Raw genomic sequence first — 21,640 nt, 5'->3', positions numbered from 1 at the left:
AGGAATGTAGCAGCATTGTACATTGCCATGGTCAGTTAGCTTCATTACCTATTACTTTGATTACAAACTCCTTTCCCACGATTATAGTCTTTAAAACAGTTCTAGGCCTTAAGCAGCTTTCTAGTTAATATAAGTTTTCTTATAGCTAAGCTTCTATATTTTTTACACCACCACAGACAATATCCAATAATTTGGCTCTATGACACACAGGTGAAAGAGCATTTCATTCAGTAATATTTTAGGGAAACAGAGATATATTGACTTGGCAGCTATTGCGAGAGTTACCAGCCAGAATGAGGCCCAGCTTTTAACCAGAACAAAACCAACCAATCAACCAAACAAACAAACAAAAAAACCCACACCAAAATAACCCAAACCACCACCAAAATACCATGAAGAAGGCAAGAAGAGGAAACCTGCAGAAGTGAGGGAATCATAGCTGAACATTTCAGCTTATGTCAACTGCAGTCGGTACACAGGAAGGATGTCTAGTTGGTAAAACGTCCACAGGAGCCTCACACAGAAGCTCACACCACAGACCATAGCCACGGTTCCTCAACAACAACCATCAGCTGAGCTTTTACACCATCTCTATATCTTACAGACATTTCACATTACACCGCAGCAAACTTTTTCTGTCTCTGGACAGACAGAATTGATGCCTTGCCCAAACATCACACAACACAAAGCTACCTATGGAGACAGGCACCACTGAAGGAAAAGTTGCACACACAACTGCTCCTTATCTGACAACAAGGATCACATCAGGGATGCATGCAAAGAGGTTTCTCTGCTCATAACATTGTTTTCATAACACTGTTTTGAAGAATTGTAAAATGTGCTCAAGTCCATAAATGATGTGCAGCCTCGATCAAGACCCAGTCGTCAAAGAATCAACTCAAAGACACCATCATCATACTTTGGCAGATGGGAAAACAAATCATGCTCAAATCTTAACGTAAATTGCACGTTTATGCGCAATAACTGTCATTCAGGGGAAACATCATGCAGCAGGAAAGTAGTAAACTGATGAACCCACAGCTTGGCCACTTGGAATCTGAGCAGCGGGATCTCCAAAAATGAAACACCTTCAGACTCCTTTGATCAAGTCCAGCAATGAACCCTGGGAATTCACAAGCAACATGCGCATCTCCACCAGTACCTCCTCACACACACAGCACCTCCAAGACTCTCCTCAAACACTTCACAGTTCGCATGGCTCTCAATGATCTTCATCATTTGCAGACAAGCTCCATGCAAAGAAAACTTGCATAGACAACTTCTCATCACCATGGGTAACTCCTGACTTCTCACCACGTGCCTGTGACAAGCAAGAGCATTTCCTCCAGTACCTGTTTAAGGAAACACGTCTATGGAAGTCCTCCTCTTTAAAGCTCTACACACGAAAGGCACGTACGGGACAGTCAGGCAAATGTAACAGATTTGGTGCTCAAGACATTGTCAGAGACAAGGGCCCACCTTCAGCAGATCATTCCAGGGAGCAAGGCAAGAAGTTAACAGCTGCAGAAAGGAAGGGATCAGAAGCATAGCCTTCTGGATGAAGGCACTTAGAGTACGTGCATAATTAAGGTGTTTAGTAGGTCGCCAATACACACTTTGCTCTTCCCAGAGCTCCCATTATGGCCTTTGCCCTAAGTACTTCATTAAGCTCTTTATAAACAGAAGAGCACAAATGATGAGCAGCATTTAGAGAAGGTGCATAATAAAGGGGTTTTGTAGATAGCGCATACACAATTTGCTCTTCCCAAAGCTCCCTTTACTCTAGGTTTTTATCCGAGAGTACGTAATTAAGCTGTTTGTGAAGAATTGACAGACAACCTGCAAACACACAGAATGAACCTCCAGGGCTCCCAGTACAGAAGGAATAACACCTCTTCGAGCCAAACTTCTTTGGGAAGAAGAAACTCACAGTGCCTGATACTACACCTGGACACTGAACAGGGAAAGGAGCAAAGCATAGCTCTTGGGTCCTTCAGCACCTCCTCATGCACACATCCCCGGACTCTCCTCTCCCAACTTTTCACAACTTCCATCATGGTCTTTGACCCTCATAATTTACAAGCACGTGTGATATCACAGGAGTGATAACCGAGTGAAACAAAGACAAACTTGAGAAAAACACCTCACCTAACATGCCATTCAGGACAAAAACAATTGTGTATTACGAATAGACCCATCCTATGAATGAAACTGTTCACTGGCTGGTAAGGGGCACAGAAAACGAAGAGAATCTTTCTAATGAGTGCAGTTATTAAGAATATATAGTATGCTGTTCCTCACACACTGCTTTCAATGATAATAACAAACTACGTAAGATCAAGTGCTACCATATCTAGTTGGTAAAAAGTCCACAGGAGCCTTGCACAGAAGCTCACACCACAGACCATAGCCACAGTTCCTCCAAGTCAAGTCTCGGGACAATGAAGAAGAGGAAAATGCAGGGAAACACAACGGTGGGCCTCACCCAATAACTAAGACCAAATGAACTTTTACATCATCTTTACATCTTTCAGACCTTTCATATTACACCCCAGCAAACTTCTTCAGCAGCCCTGTCTCTGGACACACAGAATTTGTCCCCCTGCCCAAACATCACACAACACAAAAGCTACCTTTGCAGACAGGCACCGTTGAAAGAAAAAGTTGCACGCACCACTGCTCCTTACCTGACAACAAGGATCACAGCAAGGATGCACGCTCATAACACGATTTTGAAGAAATACATATTGAATATATTTTGAAATACATTTGAATTATATATATAAAATATATATTGAATTACATTGAAGCACATAAGCCATATGCAGCCCCGATAAACACTCAGTTGTCAAAGTATCAACTCAAAGACACCATCATCCTGCTTCAACACAGGGGCAACTTGGAAGATATATCACGCTTAAATCTTAATGCAAAATGTAGCTCTATGCTCAATAACTGCCACCGCCAAGACTCTCCTCAAACACTTCATAGCTTGCACAGTTGTTAATGATCATCATCATTTGCAGACAGGCTCCATGGAAGAGAAAGTTGCACTGATAACTTCTCCTCACCACGGGTAACTCCTGACTTCTCACCACGTGCCTGTGACAAGCAAGAGCATTTCCTCCAGTACCTTTTTAAGGAAACACGTCTATGGAAGTCTTCCTCTTTACAGCTCTACACACGAAAAGCACGTACGGGACAGTCAGGCAAATGTAACAGATTTGGTGCTCAAGACATTGTCAGAGACAGGGGCCCACCTTCAGCAGATCATTCCAGGGAGCAAGGCAAGAAGTTAACAGCTGCAGAAAGGAAGGGATCAGAACATAGCCTTCTGGATGAAGGCACTTAGAGTACGTGCATAATTAAGGTGTTTAGTAGGTCGCCAATACACACTTTGCTCTTCCCAGAGCTCCCATTATGCCCTTTGTCCTCAGTACTTCATTAAGCTCTTTGTTAAACAGAAGAGCGCAAACGACGAGCCGCTCAGTTAGACACGGGGCCTTTCGCGCTCCGTTTCAAGACACTCTCCCCCCACTCGAGCACGTGCGCCGTCGGGAACATAGCCCACGCTGCTGCCACCTCCCACCTGCTAATCGGGCGACACATCCACCCGAAGAGCTCATGCTGGCAGGAAAAGCGGAAGTACAGCCGTCAGGGGACAAAATGAGCCACGGCAGCTGGCGCGTGATCAACCCCCAGGGCCCCGCTGGAACGAAACCCCAGCCCAGGGCAGCCCCACGCTCCTGCTGCCTCCCCCACTCCCACGTTCAGCGCCGCGAGCAAGAGGCGGCAGCGCAGAGCGCGCTGCTGAGCGAAGCTTTGCAGAAGACGGCGCGGGGGAAAGGGCGGAGGAGCAGCGGAGGGAAGCGTCGCGGAGCAAGCGCGGTCAGAGGAACTCACCGGGGCAGCGGCGGGGTCGGCGCGGCGGGCGCCGGCAGGGTCCTCCCCGAGCAGCGGCGCGGGCTCGTCGGGCGGCGGCCGGGCCGGGAGGGTGTCGCAGCAGCTGCCGCCCCGACAAGCGGAGCTGGCTCTTGCGCGAGTCGGCGGTGAGCGACACCTCGTGCGAGTAGGAGTGCAGGAAGGCGCGGACGCCGTCGATGCCCACGAAGTGCGAGGCCGGGACGCCGCGCAAGGCGCCGCTGCCCGCCGCCAGCAGCTGCGAGCGGCGCCAGCGCCGCAGGCGCAGCGCCAGCAGCAGCAGCAGGAAGGCGAGGAAGAGGCAGGACACGGCGGCCACGGCCACCACCAGCCACCGCGTCAGGCTGCCGGCCGGCTCGCCCGGCGCCGCCGCCGCGCTGCCCAGCTCCGACAGCAGCTCGGCCACGCTCTCGGCCAGCACCACCGTCAGCGTGGCCGTGGCCGACAGCGCCGGCCGCCCGTGGTCCTTCACCACCACCACCAGGCTCTGCCGCGCCGCGTCGCGGGCCAGCGGGAAGCGCGCCGTGCGCACCTCGCCGCTGTGCAGCCCCACGCGGAACAGCCCCGGCTCCGTCGCCTTGGCCAGCTCGTACGACAGCCACGCGTTCTGCCCCGCGTCCGCGTCCACCGCCACCACCTTGGCCACCAGCGCCCCGGGCTCGGCCGAGCGCGGCGCCAGCTCCACGCCCGCCCAGCCCGCGCCCGGCGCCGGCGCCGGCGGCGGGTACAGCACCTGCGGCGCGTTGTCGTTCTCGTCCACGATCACCAGCCGCACCGACACGTTGCTGCTCAGCGCCGGCGCGCCGCCGTCCTCCGCCCGCACCCACAGCCCCACCTCGCGCACCTCCTCGTAGTCGAAGGAGCGCAGCGCGTACAGCGCGCCCGTCTCCGCCTGCACCGACACGTAGGACGAGAGCGGCGCGCCCCGCACGCGCCCCTCCGACAGCCGGTACCGCACGCGCGCGTTCTGCCCCCAGTCCGCGTCCGCCGCCCGCACCGTCAGCACCAGCGCGCCCGCCGCGTTGTTCTCGGGCAGCCGGGCGCTGTAGCGCGCCTCCGCGAACACCGGCGCGTTGTCGTTCACGTCCAGCACCCGCAGCGCCAGCACCGCGCTGCTCCACAGCGACGGCGACCCGCCGTCCGCCGCCCGCACCGTCACGTTGTACTCCGACACCTTCTCACGGTCCAACTCCTCGGCCGTCACCACGCGGTAGTACTCCTCAAAGGTCTTCTCCAGGCGGAACGGCAGCCGCTCCGCGATGCTGCACCGCACCTCGCCGTTCGCCCCCGAGTCCCGGTCCTGCACGTGCAGCAGGGCCACCACCGTCCCCGACGGCGCGTCCTCGGAGATCGCGCTCAGCGCCGAAGTTACTCTCAGTTCGGGTGCGTTGTCGTTGACGTCTGTCACCGTGATCGCGACTTTCGCCGTATCGAAAAGCTCTCCTCCGTCATGTGCCTGCACCTCCAGTTCATGTGAGGAGATTTCCTCGAAGTCCAGGCTCCGCAGCAGCGTGATCGCTCCCGTCTCGGCGTCCAGCTGGAAAATCTGGGAGGCTTTCTCTGTGATTTTCTTCAGGGAGTATTTCACGTGCCCGTTCATCCCCTCGTCGGCGTCGGTGGCCGTGAGGGTGACGAGGACGGAGCCCAGGGGCACGTCCTCCGGCACACGCACCGTGTACTCCGCCTGGCTGAACACGGGCGCGTTGTCGTTCGCGTCCAGCACGGCCACGCGGATCCGCGCCGTGCCCGTCCGCGACGGCTCGCCGCCGTCGCTCGCCCTCAGCACCAGCTCGTGAAACGCCGCCGCCTCCCGGTCCAGCGCCTTCGCCAGCACCAGCTCGGGACGCTGATCCCCGCCGGGGCCCGCCTGCACGGCCAGCGAGAAGTGCTCGTCGCCGCTCAGCTCGTAGCTCCGCACCGAATTCGACCCCGCGTCCGGGTCGTGAGCCTCGGCCAGGGGAAACCGCGACCCCGGCGCTGTCGTCTCGCTCATTCTCAGGTCCGTTTCTGCATGCCGGAAGCTGGGGGCGTTGTCGTTAATGTCCGTGATTTCCACTTCGATACCGTGAACTTGCATTTCACCCTCTACTAACACCTCACACCGCAGCACGCATTGCTGAACGCTCTCGCAGAGCTGCTCTCTGTCTATCCTCTCCGCCGTCACTAAATGTCCCGTCTTCCCGTGCAGAGCGAAATACTGCGTCCGACCTCTGTCTACGATGCGGACGCCGCGGTGTCGGAGCGCCGGCAGGTCGAGCCCCAGGTCCTTGGCCACGTCGCCCACGAACGAGCCCTTCGGCATCTCCTCGGGAAGCGAGTAGCGCAGCTGCCCCCGCGCCGCCTCCCACGCCGCCACCAGCACGCACCACAGCAGGGCTCGCTCACGCCGGCCCCGCCGTCTCCCCGCCGCCCACATCGCCGCCGACCCACCGCCGGCACCGCACCACCGCCCACCGACGATCCGGCTCGGCGTCTGTCTCCGGCTCTGTCTCGCCGCTCCCGGCCGCTGCCGCCGGCCCCTCCGCCTCGCTGCAGCACGGCTCCGCACCGCGGGGACGCTCGCAGACCGCCCGGGCGCCGAGACAGCCAGCCAGCCAGCCAGTCGGGCCGCAGCGGGCGGGGCTGCCTGCAGCGCTCCGGCCTTCCTCTCGCTCCTCCTCGGTCAACAGCGGCGCCCGCAGCCTCCTCCCGGCACTGCAGGCACCGACCGCTGCCCAGCGCTGCCCGATCTGCCTTGCCCACGGGCAGCTCGCGGCCACGGAACAGGCAACACGGGGACATCCCTCCCCGTCCGGCGGCGATCTCCTGCGTGGGCTTCTCTCCAGCCCGTCTCTTCTGCGGTCTTCGCGGCGATCACGGCCAGGAAGAAGGCAGAGGCCTCTCGTGGTTGTGTTCTTTCTACCGCACAGAACAAATGAATTGCTAATAGCGTATATGTAAAGTAACATTGTTTTTTCTTAATGTGACGTGCAGAATATTGCGAGTCTTATGCCATTTGTCCAAAAGTAGCATCTCCACCACGAATTGCACAGCGTTTTGTAGCAGACGTGCTTGAATGAATTTTTTTTCACCCTTTCTGCGGAGCAAAACAGTGTCATGTAGTAGGGGAACTACTCACAAGCAGTCGGAATGGTCAGTCCCCGAATCCTGCAGTACACGCACAGCCCTTCGCTCTTGACTTACTTAACTTGACTTACTTCTCACTTGTACATCGTAGGCTGCTCTGAATCAGCCTCCATTTCTCCCCCTTCTCCAATCATCACTTCCGAATATCTGCTTATAACCCTACACTACGGAGTGCCTCAGCAGCAGGCAGCGATGCGCAGGTACTCTCTGTCGGGTAGGACATTTACAAACAAAAATAAATAAACCCAGCATAAAGCCAACTCTTCACGTGAAACGCAGTGCAACACTTGGGGAAAGAGGGATAGGAAAAAAGATAACAGGCAAACCGCGATTTTTTTGTTTTGGCGCTCCCATTTTACAGGTTAACCCTTGTAGAAAAGGACAGATCAGGAACAGTAAAAAAACAGACGGAACAACAAAAAAAAAAGAGAAAAAATTCCACGAGGGACTCCGAAAATGATGTCTGGAAAATACTAGTCAGCCTCACTAGTGCAACGGGGCTTTGCTCAGCTGTCACCCAGGTGCAAGTCCATCGCTTCAGGAAAAAGCGATAAGGAAAAATCTCCAATACCAAGCATCAACCCCATTTTCCAGACCCCATCACGTAGAGTTAGCGTCTGTCATTCTACACAGTAGGGATCCGCCTTCACCGTTCCTGACACCCACCATTTAGGACGGCACAAGTTTATACACAAAACTCTTCAGGGTCCGCCACATCACTAGTAACTCCAAACATTGCAGACAACGCAAGTTTCAGAGACAACACTCGTCAGGTGAACCTGACCGTGTGATGAACCAAAACAAGAGCTTCACCACACGTGTACCATTTTCTGCAGCACAAGTGGAATGGCGAGAAGCTCTCCACTGAGCCTACGCGAGTGACCGCTGATGAGGCCGGAAGTGCCGGTTCGCACGTGCCAAGGTGGACACGGCTCAGGGTTATTTCATTCGGGTCGTGGAAACAGACATCGGCAGTAACCGCACCAGCAGACACAGCAAGACCCGGCGACCCCGTCATGTAGAGTCAGCGGATCTCACTCTACACAGTAAGGATCCGCCTTCACCGTTAGTAACATTTCAGACAAAACAAGCTTCCTAGTCAAAACTTCTCAGCTGAAACTGAACCTGCGCCCCCCGATGAACCCGAAAGTCCCGGCGCCAACTGCATGCCCTGAAGGGAACGGGGTTACCCTGTTCCTTCTTTCATTGCTTCGCGGATACACGGATCAGCCACAGCACCCGGGAAAGCCAGGAGGAGAAGGACGGAGGTTCAGAAAGGCCCAAGGAACTCATTCGGCACAGAAAGCATCCACGTACCGTCTTACACAGCACACGTCTTGTAAAGAAAACAACTCAGCTGAACCTGAACGCGTGATGAACCAAAAAGCCCCATCACTAAATGCTTGCTCAGAATTCAAAAGGAAAAAACGTGGGGGTTTTGTTTTGTTTTCTTGGGGTTTTTTGGCTTGTGAACGTCCAGCATCAGAAGAACTCGTTCTATCCCGGAGCTACGGCATACCTGTAGCATTTTCTCCAGCACAAGCTGGATAGCAAGAACCTCTCCACTGAGCCTGCGGCCAGCAAGGACACGGCACAGGAGTGTGTCATTCGTTCGTGGAGAGGTCGGGAAGACCCCGCAGCCCAGCACAGCGCATCAGCCTGGGCGTGAGGTTGGGAAAGGCTCAGGGACAAGGACCGCGCGGGCTTACAGACCTGCGGTGCGTCGGGGTCGGCGGGCGGCTCTCCCGCGCCGGCGCTGCTGCTCGGGCTCCGCTTCCCGCAGGGCTCCCCGCCGAGAAGCTCCTCCGCGGGCAGGCTGGGCAGCGGCGGCGGCGGCGGCAGCCAAGCGGCCTCGGCGACGGCGCGTCCCGGCGCCACGCACAGGTTGTAGGAGTAGGGCAAGGTGCCCTCGCAGAAGTCGGCCGGGAAGGCGGCGCCGGCCACGGAGAAGCGCTGCGCGCCCAGGCAGCGCAGCACGGCGGGCGGCCCGGCCCCGCGCACCCGCGCCAGCACGGCCAGCGCCACGCTCAGCAGGAAGAGGGCCGAGAGGAGCGCCAGCGCCAGCACCAGGTAGAACTGCAGCTCCGCCGGCGAGTCGGCGCCCGCCGCCCGCTCGCTCAGCTCCGGCAGCGCCTCCTGCAAGCTCTCGGCCAGCACCACGTGCAGCGTGGCCGTGGCCGACAGCGCCGGCTGCCCGTGGTCCTTCACCACGGCCACCAGCCGCTGCTTCGCCGCGTCCCTCTCCGACACGGCCCGCGCCGTGCGCACCTCGCCGCTGTGCAGCCCCACGCGGAACAGCGCCGGCTCCGGCGCCTGCACCAGCTCGTACGACAGCCACGCGTTGCGCCCCGCGTCCGCGTCCACCGCCACCACCTTGGCCACCAGGTACCCGGCCTCGGCCGACCGCGGCACCACCTCGAACGGCGCCGCGGCCGGGACCGGCGCCGACCCCGCTCCCGCCCCCGACCCCGCCGCTCCCGCCGCTCCCGCGCCCGCCGCCGGCCACAGCACCCGCGGCGCGTTGTCGTTGCGGTCCAGCACGAAGACGCGCACCGTCGCCGTCGAGCTCCGCGCCGGCGCCCCGCCGTCCTGCGCCCGCACCGCCACCGCGAACTCGCGGCACTGCTCGTAGTCGAAGGAGCGCTGCGCGTACACCGCGCCGCTCCGCGCCTCCACCGACACGTACGGCGCCGCGCCCGCGCTGCCGCCCGCCAGCCAGTAGCTCACGCGCCCGTTGGCGCCCGCGTCCGCGTCCCGCGCGCGCACGCGCAGCACCGGCGCGCCCGCCGCGTTGTTCTCCGCCACGTAGGCGCTGTAGGCGGCCTCCTCGAACACCGGCGCGTTGTCGTTCACGTCCGACACCTCCAGCACCAGCGCCGTGCGGCTCGACAGCGCCGGGCTGCCCCGGTCCCGGGCCACCACCGTCACACGGTGCTCGGCCGCCTGCTCCCGGTCCAGCGCGCTCGACGTCACCACCTTGTACGAGCCGCCCGACGACGCCACGATCGACAGCGGCGCCTCGCCCCACAGCTCGCACCACACCTGACCGTTCTCCCCGGAGTCCCGGTCCCGCACTTTCACCACGGCCACCACCGTGCCGGCCGGCGCGTCCTCGGGCACCGGGCTCGACACCGACAGCATCGTGATTTCGGGCGCGTTGTCGTTCTCGTCGGTGATGTCTATCTGCACTTCACAGTGAGCCGTCAGCCCGCCGCCGTCCCTCGCCTCCAGGCCGAACCCGTACTTGCTCCTCTCCTCGAAGTCCAGCGGCCCCGCCGTCCTGACCTCGCCGCTGGCGCTGTCGACACTGAACAAGGCGCGGACGCCGTCCGGGACGTTGCCGAAGGAGTAGGAGACCCGCCCGTTGGAGCCCGCGTCCGCATCCGTGGCTCGCACGCGCAGCACCAGCGACCCCGCCGGCAGATTCTCCCGCACTCGCGCCTCGTAGACGCCTTTGCTGAACACGGGCGCGTTGTCGTTGGCGTCCGTCACGTTGACGCGAACCTGCACCGTCCCGGACCTCACCGGCTCCCCGCCATCCACCGCCGTCAGCGCCAGCTGAAAGGAGCTCTGCTTCTCACGGTCCAGCGCTCTCTCCAGCACTAATTCCGGCTGCTGCTTCCCACCCGAGCTCTCCTTGACGGCCAGCGAGAAGGACGGGTCGCCAGTGAGCTGGTAAGTCAGCAGCGAGTTGCTGCCCACGTCCGCGTCTCGGGCCATCTCCAGCGGGAAACGAGCACCGGGAAGCGTCCATTCACCAATCTCCAGGTCCAGAGCAGGCTTGCTGAAGGCCGGTGCGTTGTCGTTGACGTCCTGGATGGCCACCTCGACATGGAAAACGTTCAGCGGGTTCTGCACCAGCGCCTCGAAGCTGACGGAGCAGGACGCCGACTCGCCGCACATCTCCTCCCGGTCCAGCCGCTCGCTCACGTACAGGTTCCCGGTCTCCTCGCTCACCGTGAAGTATTGCTTCTCCGCGCTGAGCCGCAGCTTGCGTGCCGGCAGCTCGGCCGGGCTCAGCCCCAGGTCCCGCGCCAGCGGCCCCACCAGCGAGCCTCTGCCCAGCTCCTCGGGGATGGCGTAGCGGATCCGCTCCGGCGACGCCCGGCACCACAAGCCCAGCAGCAAAGCGGCCAGCAGCACTCGCCCGGCTGCTCGCCCGCGGCTCGGCACCGGCACCGGCACCGGCACCGGCACCCGCCCCGGCCCCGGCCCGCCCGCCATTCTGGGCAGCGCTCGCCGCGCTCTCCTCCCTTCCTTCCAGCCGCTCTCCGCAGCGAGCGCAGGGGCCGCCGCAGGGCAGCGATCTCGGCGCCGCCTCGGACCCCGCTGCTCCCCGCGCCGCGCCGCCTCTCGCCTCTGCTGCCCGTGCCGCTGCCCACAATGGCCGGCGCCGTGCGAGCCGGCAGCCCGCGGGGGCAGGACGCTGCGGCGGCTCCGGCTCCGGCTGCGGCTCCGGCTCCAGCGCCGCTCCGCGGCGGCCAACAGCGGCACCCGGAGGCGCCGCGACGACACCGCAGCCGGCTGATGGCCGCGCTCCCGGCGGGACGGGCTTTTGGCCGCTCTCCGCTGCCTCCACCCAGCCTTGGGGTCTCCCTTGCATGAGACCCGCCGAGCCAGAAGCACTCGCTTGCTTGCTGCAGCTCCAAAGGCGTTTGTACCCGAGATACGCTGTCGGCTGCTCTTAGGTCCAGCGAACACTCAGAAACAAATAGTCCTGGCAGCACTAGCTAGGGGAAGACTTTCAGAGCTTTGTAGCACTCTGCCAGGTATTTTGAATTCTGATTTCCTTGCCTGTCACGAATACCAAGAAGGAAATATTCGTGTTGCAGAAATCGGTAAGCACTCAGAGGCGAAATGAGGCAACGGTAATTTCAAACCTGGCATGCCAGACCTGCAAAGGGTCTCCATCTTCCCTGCATTTCTTCCTTTTGCTCAACTAAGTCTATGAAAATTGTCCCGTTATTCTGTTTTCTTGTAGGTAGAAGAGCCGTTACACTGAGGAATGTATTCTTTTGCATCTCTGTACCGGAGGGTCTGACAATAGGGAAGTGCAAAGCCACCTGGAGTCTTTCAGAAAATCACAGAATGCTTTTGGTTGGAAGGGACCTTTATAGATCATTTAGTCCACCCCTCCGACATGGGCAGGGACACCTGTCAAATGATGAAGTTGCTCTAAGCCCCATCCAGTATGTCCTTGAACAGTGGTGGCGAATCCACATCTTCTCTGGGCAACCTGTTCCACTGTCTCACCACCCTCATTGCAAAACATCTCTTCTCTATGGAAAGAAATCTATGGAAAAAATCTACCCTCTTTCAGCTTAAAACCCTTGCCCTGTGTCGTGTCACAAGAGGCCCTGGTAATAACTCTTTCTGCATCTTCCTTTTAAGCTCCCTTTGTATAAGGCACAATAAGGTTATGCAGCCCAGGCTACGACTGCATTTCTGGGCAGCAAGGGCACATTCCCCGCTCATGTCCCAGTTGTCACCCACCTTCTCCACAAGGCTGCTCTCAAACCGTTCATCCCACAGTCTCTGTTGAAACTGAGGATTGCCCCAACACAGGTGCAGGACCTTGCACTTGGCCTTCTTGAACTTCTTGATCGCACGGTCCACTTCTCCAGACTGTCACTGTCCCTCTGGGTGGCATCCCTTCCCTCCAGCGAATCAACTGCACCAACCAGCTTGCACAGGGTGCACTCAATCCCACTGTCTCTGTCAATGATGAAGATACTAAATAGTCCCGGACCCAGTACGGGCCCTTGAGGAGCACCACACGTCACTGGTTTCCACTTGGACCTTGAGCCATTGAGCGTAACTCTTTGGACGCAGGCATCCAGCCAGTTCCTTATCCATCTAACAGTACAACTGCCAAATCCATGGCTCTCCAGCTGAGTGGCCACCGTGTTTTGGGGGACCATGTGGGGGACACTCTGCACGCTTTGTCCCACTGACACCCAGTCTCTTCATGGAAATCTTGGCCAGGCTGAAGAGATGGTTTTGCTTTCTTCCACTGCAGACAGGTGTGCCTCCGGGAGCACACGTACTCCTAGGAAAGCCTTCCTCTTTACAGCTTTAAACCTCAAAGGTGTGTACAGGAACTGCGCCTGCACTCAGAGAGTTGGAACAGATGGCACCTTCCACATGTGGTCAGACACCCTGAGGACGAGCTGTAGCTCATGACAACAAGCAAGGCAAGAGTTACAGAACGTACACGCAGAAATGAATGGATCAGGTGGAACGACACCAGTTCTTAGGCCAAACTTACTGAGCAGAGGCAACTCAATTTGTACACGTGGTACCACAACTGTGTGCCTAATGGAGTAACTATGACAAGCAGGGAAATGAGCATCTGCTCTTCTATGGCCCCAATGCCAACAGATCTCCCCCAGGTGTTCTCTCCAGCCCTACACAACTTGCTGGTTTGCTTCTGACCTTCTCATAATTAGTAAAAACATATCATGGGACGATAATGCAGTACAATCACTGCTCACCAACGTTCTGAAAAGAGAAAGGAGGATTCAAAAGCATACAAATGCTAAACAACCAAAATTAAAGAGGAGCAGTCATCCAACAGAGAAGGGATCATCGAGCCATCAACTTAGGGGGAATCTCCTCCCCTCTTCTATCACACGCACTGCTCCACAGAGATGCGGTTTCTACTATAATCACATTTTCATCTACTCTCCCTACCAAAAATATGACACAAATGTACCCTCACATCTCCTGCCTTCTCCTTCTCCTGCCAGCGAGAGGCACTATCGCACAATGGAAGATCGCCTCCTCCTTGCCAATAGAACAACATACAGAGGACACCAGGGAAAGGAAAAAAAACTAAATCAAAAACCAAAACAAACAAAAAAACCCAGACAAGCAACACGAGAAGCCTCAAAGGAGAAAAAATTGTCAGTGGAACATCACTGTGAGGATGTCTCGGGCTTCACTGTGGACATTGAAATTCATTGCCCACAGCACCTGGAAGTCATTCAGGTCCCAAGCTACAAGTGCAACTTTCAACCTTACTCTGCACTACACAGTAGGGGGTTTCATTTTTTGAAATATTCATCAGCTCTCACCTGCTTTTGTTCTACTCTATGGCCTGTTTATCTCCCTGAACATTAAAAAATGCTCATCATGGGCCTCTTTCTCAAGATAAGAGAAAATACAGGAGATTCTGGTTTAGGTTTTGCTTCATTTTCCTCACACCTAAAGTCCTGTCTTCAGGTGGTTGAAGTATGTGCTGCAAAACAACGCTCTCAGTTTCAAATGAAAAAGCACTATCCAGAAATGGCGAAAAGGAACCACGACCTCGCAGGAACAAGAGGCCTGAAAGAGTCAGTACAACTGACAAGAAACTCTGCATCTCATCATTCCAGGGAGACAGAGAGGAATAACGGAGGTTTCACAGAGGAATTATAACCTGCTCTACCCATGCATCATCCTTCCAGGTACACACTTATGCTCACACTTACTTTATTATCCAAGGATTACCATGGCCTTTCTGGACAGTGAAGCTAGGATGATAACATAAATGGCACAGGCATGCCATCAAACCGTTGCCCAGCCAAAACCACATTGACCCACCTCTTTTCCTGGTTGGCAGCCAGCCTCTCACCCTCCTTGCTCTCCATTCACAGCCTATAGTTGAACCAAAGACAACACCCAACTTTTGCCCATGCATCAGCCACAGGAGGAATTTTAGGGAAACAGAAGTATTTCAAAGTCTTTGTCTTGGCAGCTGAACGGTACGCATGGAAACTGCTCCCCAGCCTGATCATTAAAACCCATCTCTACTTTTAAGGGCTATCAGCCAAAATGAGGCCCAGGTTTTGAACCTGGAAAAAGGAATGTGAAACCCACAGAAGTGAAGGCATCATTGCTTAACATTTCAGATCATCTCAACTGTAGTAGCTACACAAGAAGAGTATCTAGTTGGTGAAAAGTACACTGGAGGATCACACCAGAATTTGCACAAAAGGGCCATAGCCACAGTTCCCAGATTGATTTCTTTGGATAATAAGAAAAGGAAAATGCACAGGACCACAACTGTGGGACCCATACAACAACTGGGAGAAACGGAACCTTTTAGACATTTCAAACTACACCACAGCAAACTCTTCCACCTGCCCTCTCTTGGTGCAGACACAATGCTTCACCCTGCCCAAGCATCATGCAACGGGAAAGCTAAATTTGCAGACGGACATCGCTGAAAGAAATACTGTGCTCAGAACTTCTCCTTCCAGACAACAAGGAACACAACATGGATGCACGCATAGAGATGTCCCTGTTCATCACACTCAGTTGAAGGAACATAAAGTGTTCTAAAGGGCAGAAGCAACACGTGGCTCGGTTATACACTCAGTTACCAGTATCAGCTCAAAGACACCATCACACACATGGGCAATTTGGAAGATATGTGACTCTGCCACTGTTAATGCAAGGTTTACATCTACACCAAATAACTACCATTCACAGGTGACGTGGTTTAGCCCCAGCCAGTAGCTAAGTGCCACGCGCCGCTCGCTCACTCCTCCCCTGGCGGGCTGGGGAGGAGAACGGAAAAACAACGGCAAAGCTTCGAGGGTTGGGATAAGGGCAGTTTACTGGGACAGCAAGGGAGAGGGAAACAATCAGCAACAGTGCTGATAACAGATAGTAACAATGGGTGATAACCGAGAACGATTTTACTGATCTGACGACCGACCGACCGGACGCTTGACCCGTCCCAGAGCCACGTCGACACGCCGAACCCGCCCCTGCCCGACTAGCCCCCTTTTATGGTGAGCATGATGTCACATGGTATGGAATAGCCCCCGGCCAGCTTGGCTCACCTGTCCTGGATCCTTGTGAAATTAACTCTATCCTTGCCAGAACCAGGACATTATCCACCCCTTATTCCATGCCATCTACGTCATGCCCAGATTATTTTACAGAACTCATTGCCTTACTCTATGGGCTATCGCTCTAAAATGTCTGTCGAGTTCATTTAGTCCATGGGTTCCATCTGCCATTACAGTCTCTCAGAGCAGGAGCTCTGAGGTGCGTGCTGCTGGATTGTTGCACGCTGCATCCGGAGTTTTCACAGCCGGTGTATCTGGTATGGACCATGCTCACAGTCTGGACGCCAAAGATGTGATTTTTCGATAAAGTTTCTGGGCACCAGTTGAAGTCAGTTCTAGTTCCATCATCGTGGCACTTTGTTCAGTTTCAAAGTCCATCCTTCATTAGTTTTGGGTGATTCTTATGGTCATACCATTGATACAGTATATTGCTATTAATATCATGCAATTTAATTTATCAGCTATTTTCACCCAAAATCAAATCCCCTTGGGGTACACACCGGACTTCCCCATCTTTTCTCATCACCCACCAAGTGCACCCTGGTTCCTGAGCAAAAGCAATCCCGCAGATGGGCTTGCCTTTGCCTGAAGCAGGGATAACCCAAACTGTTTTACCCAACATATTTTTCATGTGCACTACAGGAACTTTATCCCCTTCTACTGGGCGTGGGAATTTTGACTGGGCAGGGCCAGCTCGATTGGCAGATCCCCGAGTGTTAACTAACCAGGTGGCCTTTGCTAAATGTGTATCCCAGTGTTTGAGGGTCCCACCACCCATTGCTCTCAGGGTAGTTTTTAGCAGCCCATTGCACCTTTCAACTTTCCCAGAGGTTGGTGCATGATAGGGGATGTGATACACCCACTCAATATGATGCTCTTTGGCCCAGGTGTCTATGAGGTTGTTCCGAAAATGAGTCCTGTTGTCTGACTCAATTCTCTCTGGGGTGCCATGTCGCCACAGGACTTGCTTTTCAAGACCCAGAATAGTGTTCTAGGCAGTGGCATGGGGCACAGGATATGTTTCCAGCCACCCAGTGGTTGCTTCCACCATTGTAAGAACATAACGCTTGCCTTGGCAGGTTTGTGGGAGCGTGATGTAGTCGATTTGCCATGCTTCCCCATATTTATATTTCAACCATCGGCCTCCATACCACAGAGGCTTTACCCGCTTGGCTTGCTTGATTGCGGTGCACGTTTCACATTGATGGATGACCTGTGAGATGGCATCCATGCTCAAGTCCACCCCTCGATCACAGGCCCATCTATATGTTGCGTCTCTTCCTTGATGACCTGAGGTGTCGTGGGCCCACCGAGCTAGAAATAATTCACCCTTACGCTGCCAGTCCAAATCCACCTGAGCCACTTCAATCTTGGCAGCCTGATCTACCTGCTGGTTGTTTTGATGTTCCTCAGTGGCCCGACTCTTGGGTACATGGGCATCTACATGACGTACCTTTACAACCAGCTTCTCTAGCCGGGCAGCAATATCTTGCCATAATTCGGCAGCCCAGATGGGTTTGCCTCTACGCTGCCAGTTGCTCCGCTTCCACTGCTGTAACCACCCCCACAGGGCATTGGCCACCATCCATGAATCAGTGTAGAGGTACAGCGTTGGCCACTTTTCTCTTTCAGCAATATCTAAAGCCAGCTGGATGGCTTTCACCTCTGTAAACTGGCTCGATTCACCTTCTCCTTCAGCAGCTTCCACAACTTGCCATGTAGGACTCCATACAGCGGCCTTCCACCTTCGATGCTTCCCCACGATGCGACAGGACCCATCAGTGAAAAGGGCATATGGCTTCTCATCTTCTGTTAGTTTACTATACAGTGGGGCTTCTTCAGCACGTGTCACCTCCTCCTCTGGTGACATTCCGAAATCTTTCCCTTCTGGCCAGTCTGTGATCACTTCCAGAATCCCTGGATGATTGGGGCTTCCTATTCTAGCCCGTTGTGTGATCAGTGCAACCCACTTACTCCACGTAGCATTGGTTGCATGATGTGTAGAAGGAGCCCTCTCTTTGAACATCCAACCCAGCACTGGCAGTCGGGGTGCCAAGAGGAGCTGTGCTTCACTGCCAATCACCTCTGAAGCAGCTCGAACCCCTTCATAGGCTGCCAATATCTCCTTTTCCGTTGGAGTGTAACGGGCCTCGGATCCTCTATATCCCCGGCTCCAAAACCCCAGGGGTCGACCTCGAGTCTCCCCTAGTGCTTTCTGCCAGAGACTCCAGGTAGGGCCATTCTCCCCGGCTGCGGTGTACAGCACATTTTTTACATCTGGTCCTGCCCGGACTGGCCCAAGAGCTACAGCATGAACTATTTCTTGTTTAATTTGTTCGAAAGCTTGTCGTTGCTCAGGGCCCCATTTGAAATCATTCTTCTTCCGGGTTACATGGTAGAGAGGGCTTACAATGAGACTGTAATTCGGAATGTGCATTCGCCAGAAACCCACAACACCTAAGAAGACCTGTGTCTCCGTTTTGTTGGTTGGTGGGGACATGGCTGCTATTTTCTTGATAATATCCATAGGATTTGACGCCGCCCATCATGCCACCTTATTCCTAAAAATTGGATTTCCTGCGCAGGCCCCTTCACCTTACTTGGTTTTATGGCAAAGCCAGCCTGCAGCAGGATTTGGATTATTTTCTTCCCTTTCTCAAAAACTTCCTCTGCTGAGTTGCCCCATACAATGATGTCATCAATGTGTTGCAGGTGCTCTGGGTCTTCACCCTTTTCCAGTGCAGTCTGGATCAGTCCATGGCAGATGGTGGGGCTGTGTTTCCACCCCTGGGGCAGTCGATTCCAGGTGTACTGGACGCCCCTCCAAGTGAAGGCAAACTGTGGCCTGCACTCTGCTGCCAAAGGGATTGAGAGAAATGCATTAGCGATATCAATTGTGGCATACCATTTGGCTGCCTTTGACTCCAGTTCATACTGAAGTTCCAGCATATCCGGCACAGCAGCACTCATCGGCGGTGTGACTTCATTCAGGCCACGATAGTCTACCGTCAGCCTCCACTCTCCATTGGACTTCCGCACTGGCCATATGGGACTGTTAAAGGGTGAGTGGGTTCTGCTGATCACTCCCTGACCCTCCAGTTGATGAATTAGCTTGTGGATGGGAACCAGGGAGTCTCTGTTGGTGCGGTATTGCCGCCGGTGCACAGTTGTAGTCGCAATCGGCACCTGTTGCTCTTCAACCTTCAGCAACCCTACAACAGAAGGGTCCTCTGAGAGACCAGGCAAACTAGACAATGGTTCAATTTCCTCCGCTTCTAAGGCAGCTATTCCAAAAGCCCACCTGTAACCTTTTGGGTCTTTGAAATACCCTTTCCGGAGGTAGTCTATGCCCAGGATGCATGGAGCCTCTGGCCCAGTCACAATGGGGTGCTCTTGCCACTCATTCCCAGTTAGACTTACTTCAGCCTCCAACAGAGTCAACTGTTGGGATCCCCCCGTCACATCAGAAATAGATATTGGTTCCACCCCTTCATACTTCGATGGCATTAGGGTACACTGTGCACCCGTGTCCACTAGGGCCTTGTACTCTATTGTCCCTTTCCTCCACCCTCTAATCCTGCTTGTCATAGTCACTACTCACCTCTTGCAAAAAGGACTTAGAAGTCCCTTCAAGAGGATCAGAAGTGCAATCTGGCCTTTCACTTGGTCTGGGGGGCTGCCCGGTGGAAACTGGAGCAGCATTCTTTCTGGAAGAGTCCCTTTTTACAGCTGTCTTGCCTTGTAGCTCATGTACGCGTGCCCGCAGGGTTGAGGTGGGCTTCCCATCCCATTTCCTCATGTCTTCTCTGTGGTCACGCAGGAAAAACCACAGGATACCTCGTGGTGTGTATGCTCTATATTCCCTCTCTGGAGCGGAAAAACACTTACTCCTAACAGCTGAAATGCGGGTCTGTACAGGTGGGGAGTAAGATATATCCTCTTTGAGTTGCCGGACGTCCTGAGACAGTTTCTCCACAGCCGAGACTAGGGAGGAAGAAAGGCTCTCTTCATACCGCCGGAGTCAGCCAGCCACTTCGTCCACCGTGGGTGCCTCTTCACTCTTCCAGTCAATTACCGCCAGTGAGTTGGCGTACGATGATGGTGCACTTCGCACAAATTTTCGCCACATGGGTCGGGTACAGTGGACTTCATCGGGGTCTGTGGGCAACTGTGCATTGTCCGGATCATAATAAACCATCTCCCGCACAGCTAATTCCCTCAGATATTGAATACCTCTCTCCATAGTGGTCCACTTGCCTGGCCGACATACGACATCTTTGCTGAAAGGATACCTTTCCCTCACACTTGACAGGAGTTGCCTCCAGAGGCTAAGGGCCTGTGCCTTCTTCCCAATTGCTTTGTCAATGCCCCCTTCCCTAGACAAGGATCCTAGCTGCTTGGCCTCCCTGCCCTCCAGTTCCAGGCTACTGGCCCCGTTATCCCAGCAGCGGAGCAGCCAGGTAATAATATGCTCCCCTGTAAGGCGGCTGAAATCTTTCCGCATATCTCACAGCTCACTCAGGGACAGGGATCGAGTAATCACTTCTGGTTCTGGCTCTTCTTCTTGTTCTCATGATGGCCCCAGTTCATCATCATTTTTCACTAAGCGAACTGATTTCCTTGTGTATTTCTTTTTGTGGATAGGGGCGACTGATACTGGTGTGGGTTGATCTTTTGGCTCGACTACAGTGCCTGTTGTGGGGGCCTGGGCAGCTGCAGTGCCTGTTGCGGGGGCCTGGGCAGCTGCAGTGCCTGTGGGTCCGCTCTCTCCCTCTGGATGGTGCTGTCTACTATCAAGCAGTGTTTGATACATTGTAGCCAGGGCCCAGCACAGCACAGTAAGTTGTGTCTCCTTAGAATCCCCACAGCATTTTCCTTTCAAATATTCTACCATTTTATCAGGGTCTTGCAATGGTTCAGGAGTGAAGCTCCAAACCATTGGGGGTGAAAAGGTCTCTAGATACCCGCCCATACTCTCCCACATGCCATGCCAGCCCTGACCATTCAGCCTTGGGGAAGATCCCTGGGTGGTACTCTTGAAAAGATTTTTGCTAACCCTGAACAGGAGTGGGAAAGCATTCAGGAGACCTAGCAATAGGAATATACTGGCATGAACATTCCAAGGGTATTCAAAATTCTCAAAAATTGTTGTAACCAACCAAAAGGGAAAAGAGGAGGTGAAAGAGTGGGAGAAGGTATCCCCCCCCGTCTTCCCCATAGATTGGGTCCAATTATTAATCAATTCTGAAAGATACTGACCGAGGTACGGGCCTGACCGAAATGCTACATACACATACGAGCTCAGACCCATGACTGTCAATGATATCTTATCATAAGTCATTATCACACAATACAACAACATGAGAACACGAACCCCTCTCCTAGAGTGATAAACAGCACCACAGGGATTACATAGAGTAAACATGGGTTTACAAAACAGAGCTATGTGACCAAACAGAACATCATTATGACCAGTGACTGTTTCAATAACATTATAAATGCTTATAACAACTTTGTTTTAACACACTTGGGTCACACTTGTCGTTATCACAACCCCTCGAGCCCCACGTTGGGCGCCAAAAAGGACTGTGGTGGGTTGACCCTGGCTAAGGGCCAGGTGCCCACCAGAGCCGCTCTGTCACTCCCCTCTTTCATTAGACAGGGGAGAAAAGGTACAATGAAAAAAAAAAACTTACGGGGCGAGATAAGGACAGGGAGAGATCATTCTCTAATTATCATCACGAGCAAAACAG

At 54.8% G+C, this 21,640-nt stretch overlaps 3 protein-coding genes across 3 annotated transcripts in view; all 3 read right to left on the bottom strand.

Moving 5' to 3' along the window:
- Window positions 1–21,640, bottom strand: part of LOC104636655 (protocadherin gamma-C5-like) — a 231,919-nt gene that overhangs the window by 108,819 nt on the left and 101,460 nt on the right. The window lies entirely within an intron of this gene.
- On the bottom strand, window positions 3,890–6,513 carry LOC142603903 (protocadherin gamma-A10-like). The gene has a single exon (XM_075766879.1). The coding sequence runs from the start codon at window positions 6,335–6,337 to the stop codon at window positions 3,890–3,892; it is 2,448 nt and encodes an 815-aa protein (XP_075622994.1). The 5' UTR covers window positions 6,338–6,513.
- On the bottom strand, window positions 8,545–11,657 carry LOC142603902 (protocadherin gamma-B5-like). Its single transcript, XM_075766878.1, has one exon. It carries the CDS (start codon window positions 11,269–11,271, stop codon window positions 8,545–8,547), a length of 2,727 nt encoding a protein of 908 aa, XP_075622993.1. The 5' UTR covers window positions 11,272–11,657.

The sequence above is a fragment of the Balearica regulorum genome, chromosome 14 (assembly GCF_011004875.1).
Source record: "Balearica regulorum gibbericeps isolate bBalReg1 chromosome 14, bBalReg1.pri, whole genome shotgun sequence".
NCBI lineage: Eukaryota > Metazoa > Chordata > Aves > Gruiformes > Gruidae > Balearica > Balearica regulorum.
The sequence above is the reverse complement of the archived record's forward strand: the minus strand, read 5'-3'. Positions and strand labels throughout refer to the sequence as shown.